Source organism: Ipomoea nil, unplaced genomic scaffold (assembly GCF_001879475.1).
Source record: "Ipomoea nil cultivar Tokyo-kokei standard unplaced genomic scaffold, Asagao_1.1 scaffold2957, whole genome shotgun sequence".
Lineage (NCBI taxonomy): Eukaryota > Viridiplantae > Streptophyta > Magnoliopsida > Solanales > Convolvulaceae > Ipomoea > Ipomoea nil.
Window position 1 is genome coordinate 263,569 of NW_017619385.1, and position 4,840 is coordinate 268,408.

The 4,840-nt window shown below is 41.3% G+C and overlaps 1 protein-coding gene across 1 annotated transcript; it reads left to right on the forward strand.

Annotated features, from left to right (window-relative positions):
• Positions 1 to 1,496: 1,496 nt before the first annotated feature.
• Positions 1,497 to 4,594, forward strand: LOC109162644 (protein FAR1-RELATED SEQUENCE 5-like). Its single transcript, XM_019311331.1, has 3 exons — positions 1,497 to 1,554; positions 2,168 to 2,801; positions 3,205 to 4,594. The coding sequence occupies exons 1-3, from the start codon at positions 1,497 to 1,499 to the stop codon at positions 4,592 to 4,594; spliced, it is 2,082 nt and encodes a 693-aa protein (XP_019166876.1).
• Positions 4,595 to 4,840: the final 246 nt, after the last annotated feature.

The following is a 4,840-nucleotide window of genomic DNA, read 5'->3' on the forward strand; positions in this document are numbered from 1 at the left end:
CAAGGTTAATTACCTAGCGTACCTTGTGGATGGAAGCTGCAAAATGAATCTGAAACTCACCTTGCGGGTTTACGAGCACTGAGATATTTTTTGCAGCATGCTTTTTCACAATAGTTATGCTGTGCAACCGAATGCACCATGCATGGTGCATACGATGCAAAACGACGTCGTTTTGACAAAAAACACGCGTCCCACTTAAAAAAAAAATTCAGGTTCGATTCTCGGCAATAGCGTTATTGTGGATATATAGTTATGAATTTCTGGATATATAGTTATGAATTTCTGGATATATAGTTATGAATTTATGGATATTTAGTTCATTCATTGTGGATATTTAGTTCAATCATTGTGGATATTTAGTTCATTCATTGTAGATATTTACTTCATTCATTCACTATGGATATATAGTTATGAATTTATGGATATATAGTTATGAATTTATGGATATATAGTTATGAATTTCTGGATATATAGTTATGAATTTTTGGATATATAGTTATGAATTTATGGATATTTAGTTCATTCATTGTGGATATTTAGTTCAATCATTGTGGATATTTAGTTCATTCATTGTGGATTTTTACTTCATTCATTCACTGTGGATATATATTTATGACTTTATGGATATATAGTTATGAATTTATGGATGTATAAAAACGTTATTGCCGGGAATCGAACTTGATTTCTTTTTTAAGTGGGACGCGCGTTTTTTGACCAAAACGACGTCGTTTTTGCATCCGTATGCACCATGCATGGTGCATACGGATGCATAGCATAATTTGCGGCTTTTTCAAGATTAAATCTTGATCCTCTTACATATTGAGTTGAATGAGATGTGCCCTGTATAGAAAATATTGTGGTAGTTACAGATGGAATAATGCTCAGCATTGTTGGCTTGTTGCTAACATCTTATGCTATGGAATGTTCCTAGTTTTTATGTATGGAAGAGTTTCTTTAAATTTTATCAAGTAGAGAGGATGTTATAGTTTGAATTGAATTGAGTATGCATTAAAATGATGATCTTGTAGATCATGTCTTCTATTGCTAAACGTAAATTTACTGAACTTGCTCGTGACGGGAGTGATTATTTAACATGGGCTCTAGTTGAGATATATCTAACACCTAAGGATATATATATATATATATATATATATATATATATATATATATATATGGTGGTTTTCTGGTGCAAACCATTTATTTATGTGTGAACCTGTGCACTCATCTGGAGCGTTGATTATGTACATCCTAAAGCCCACGATGAGCGTCCACCCCGTTACATTGCACTTGCACGCATGATGACAAGCCATGCAAATATGTAATATTGGTTACTTATTAGTGAAGTCGACTCCAACTACGACTCTTACACATAGAATCCCGCCACCAACACCGCTTAGAGTTCCGGACAAACGATCTTGAATTCTGATATTAACACTGCCGAGAATCCCGATACCAACAACGCTGAGATTCCGGACAACGCTGGATACGTGGTGACGATGGACGCGCACGGTGATGGACACCCGACGGCTGGTGCGGTTGAGCACGGTGTGACAGGTATTCTCCCCACCCCCTTGTTCTCTTTTGATGTGTTGCTGTACGATCGCATTGCGGCGTTTTTTACCCCTACCCACCCGCCATTGATGGGAATGCACTGTCACTGGCATCCAAACAAAACCCGAATCCTCTCCCCGCCACCATTCTGAGTGGTAATGTTTTGGGATTTTTTTGTTCCTGCTCCAATACCCCCAGTTGAACGCCCAGAGACCATAATCTCTAATTCCCCCAATCTGCACTGTGGCGTAAGCCTGGGATCCTGTTCATTAGGTATGCATCGCTGCATTGATGCACACTGTGTTAACGTGGCTGTGCAACACTGGGTATTCATCAGTCAATGAGTTGTTAATAATTAGACTAATGCAACAGTGTGGTTTAATAATCCTACTAACGCATTGCATTGAATTGGAATGCATCCCCCTAGCAGTACCTCTACAATTCTATTTTATAATAATATGAATATATTCTACAGAATAAATTGAAATATGAAATTAAGATATTTTTGTAGTTAAGTTGTAAAATAAATATAATGCTAAATTTGAATTGTTATCCCGTTTATATATTTATAGAATTATTAGAATCCTGGAGTTAAAGTTGGTTGTGACTACTACAGGGTCAATTGACGGTGATTTCGGTACTAGAGATGCGACGCACTACACGCCGGGGAAAACCAACACCCTCAACCAACACTGGAAACCCAACGTGGACACTACAATCATACCTGTACACGGGCAGTGTTTTAAATCAGTATACGAAGGGGTTGAATTCTACAAGATCTACGGGCGAGCTAGTGGTTTTGACGTCAGGCACAGCAGTGTTAAGCGAGATCGTAGCGGGGATGTTATCCGACGTTCTTTAGTATGCAGCAGACAAGGAGCCAAAGGAGGAGGTGGGAGGAAACCCACGTTAGACGTCCGTGGTACTAGTAGTAGCAATAAGCAACGACGGAGAAGGGTTTCTAACAGAGTCGGGTGCAATGCAAAGCTTGGGTTGAAGAAAAAGAGTACTGGGGAGTTTGTGGTGTCTAAATTTGTCGAGGACCACAACCATAGTTTATGCTCTGAGGGTGCTAAATTATTTATGCGGGGTAACCGGAAACTTAATGTAGCCCAACAGGCATTTTTAGCAGATTGTCTTAAAGTTAATGTGGGCCCTTCTACAGGGTACAGATTATGCAGGGAAGTAGCAGGTTCGTTTGAGAACGTTGGTGCAACATATGTGGAATTTCATAATTTTAAACGGGACTTGTAAACGTATGTCGATGTGGCTGATGGTGAGATGATTATCGAAAGGTTCAAAACCAAGCGTGAAGCCTGTGATAGTTTCTTTTTCGATTACCACCTTGACGAAGAGAACCGCATCGCACGGCTCTTTTGGGCCGACCCTATTGGTAGGCGGAGTTTTTCTTGTTACGGTGACGTGATTTCGTTTGATGCCACGTACAGCACGAACAGGTGTGCAACATATTACATTTCAATAGCATAGCAATGGGTTTTTAATTTTTTTTCCTTTACTTTAGTTTAATATTTCTGCAGTAAGTTTGTCCATATAATGCCTATCCTACATTACCTACTGAGTAATAATCCACGGTTAACCCCCATACTGATGGACTTTTCATCTTTATTTGTTCGCATTGCCTTCTAAATGCAGGTACAACTTGGTGTTCGTCCCATTTACTGGAGTAGACAACCACAAACGATGCATCACTTTTGCCGTCGGGTTGCTCAGTAAAGAGGATGTGGAATCGTATAGTTGGCTGTTAGAAAGATTCAACCTTGCAATGGGAAAGGCCCCTCTATGTGCTGTCACCGATCAGGACCCTGCTATGAAGATTGCTATGGAGCAGGTTTTACCAGGGTGCCGGCATCGTTTTTGCATGTGGCACATTATGACGAAGGTTAGTGAAAAAGTCGGTCCTGAGTTATCAAACAATGAGGAGTTTCGCAAGAGTTTGAATGATATTGTGTGGAACAAAACAGCCTCTACCGGTGACTACGAAGTGCAATGGCAGCTGCTGATGGAGAAATACAACTTATCTGATCACCGGTGGTTTCAAAAATTGTATGCAGAAAGGAATCATTGGATTCCAGCTTTTTTTTTAGATTTACCAATGAGTGGGTTGGTACGCACCACATCCCGGTCCGAAGCACAGAACAGTGTTTATGGGAAGTTCACATGCCTCCACTCCAGTTTGGTAGAGTTCTACATGCAGACCGAGAGCGTCCTTGACACACAACGCCACAATCAAGCTAAACTGGATGCACAGTGCGAGGGGTCCTTGCCCGAGTTTAAAACTCCCTTGGCGTTAGAGCGGCACGCTGCAGATTTGTTCAGACTAACTATTTTTTATGCTTTGCAGAAAGAGATTGAAGCTGCCTGCTTTTATTGCGAAGTTGTGGGCATCCGTGAAGATGGGGGAACCATTTATTACAACATCGGAGGAGATTGCACCACCACGCACACTGTACAATACAAACCGAGCGGGTGTATTGCTTTTTGCAGCTGCAAGATGTTCCAACGACTGGGTCTAATTTGCAGACATATGTTCCTAGTGTTCAAGTCTGCACATATAGAGCAATTACCATCCCAGTACGTTGTGGAACGTTGGCGCAAGCACCTAGGTTGCGGTGCATGCAGAGGGTGGCGTTCTGATGGTGACCCCCCAAAATCAGGTGCCTCAGAACTGTGGTCTGAGATACAAACATGTGTTGGGATGGTTGGTGAGAGCATGGTCCGTCAGGCACGGATGGTAGAGGTACTGAAAGAGTTGAGAGATGAATTCGCGAGTGACGGCACGATCATTTGCGAAGCAAAGGGCAACAGAGCCGCGATCGAGGCATTATGTGGGGTCAAGCCACCCCCATGTATAACCATTAAACCCCCGGCACAAGCTAAGAACAAAGGGAGTGGGAAGCGTATTAAGAGCACCCGGGAGATAGCCATAGAGAATAGCGGCAAAGCCGGTCGAAAGTGTGGGGTGTGCGGTGAATACGCCCGTCACAACGCACGTAGTTGTCCTTCCAAGCAACGGGCAGTTTAGTTCTATTTTGTTGTATTTGTTTAGTTCTATTTTGTTGTATTCCATAGCATACGTTAATTTACACTTACTATGTGCATGTCTTCCATGTTGCTTTTCCTGCACTTTCTAAATGAATGGCAGCAATTTTTATATACTTATATTCCGTTGTATGGTTGATGTATTCAATTGTTAATTTCTACCAACCAGTAAGCTACATAAAATATCATGGAATAATGCATTGGTAATTTCTCCCAACTTAGGGTGCAC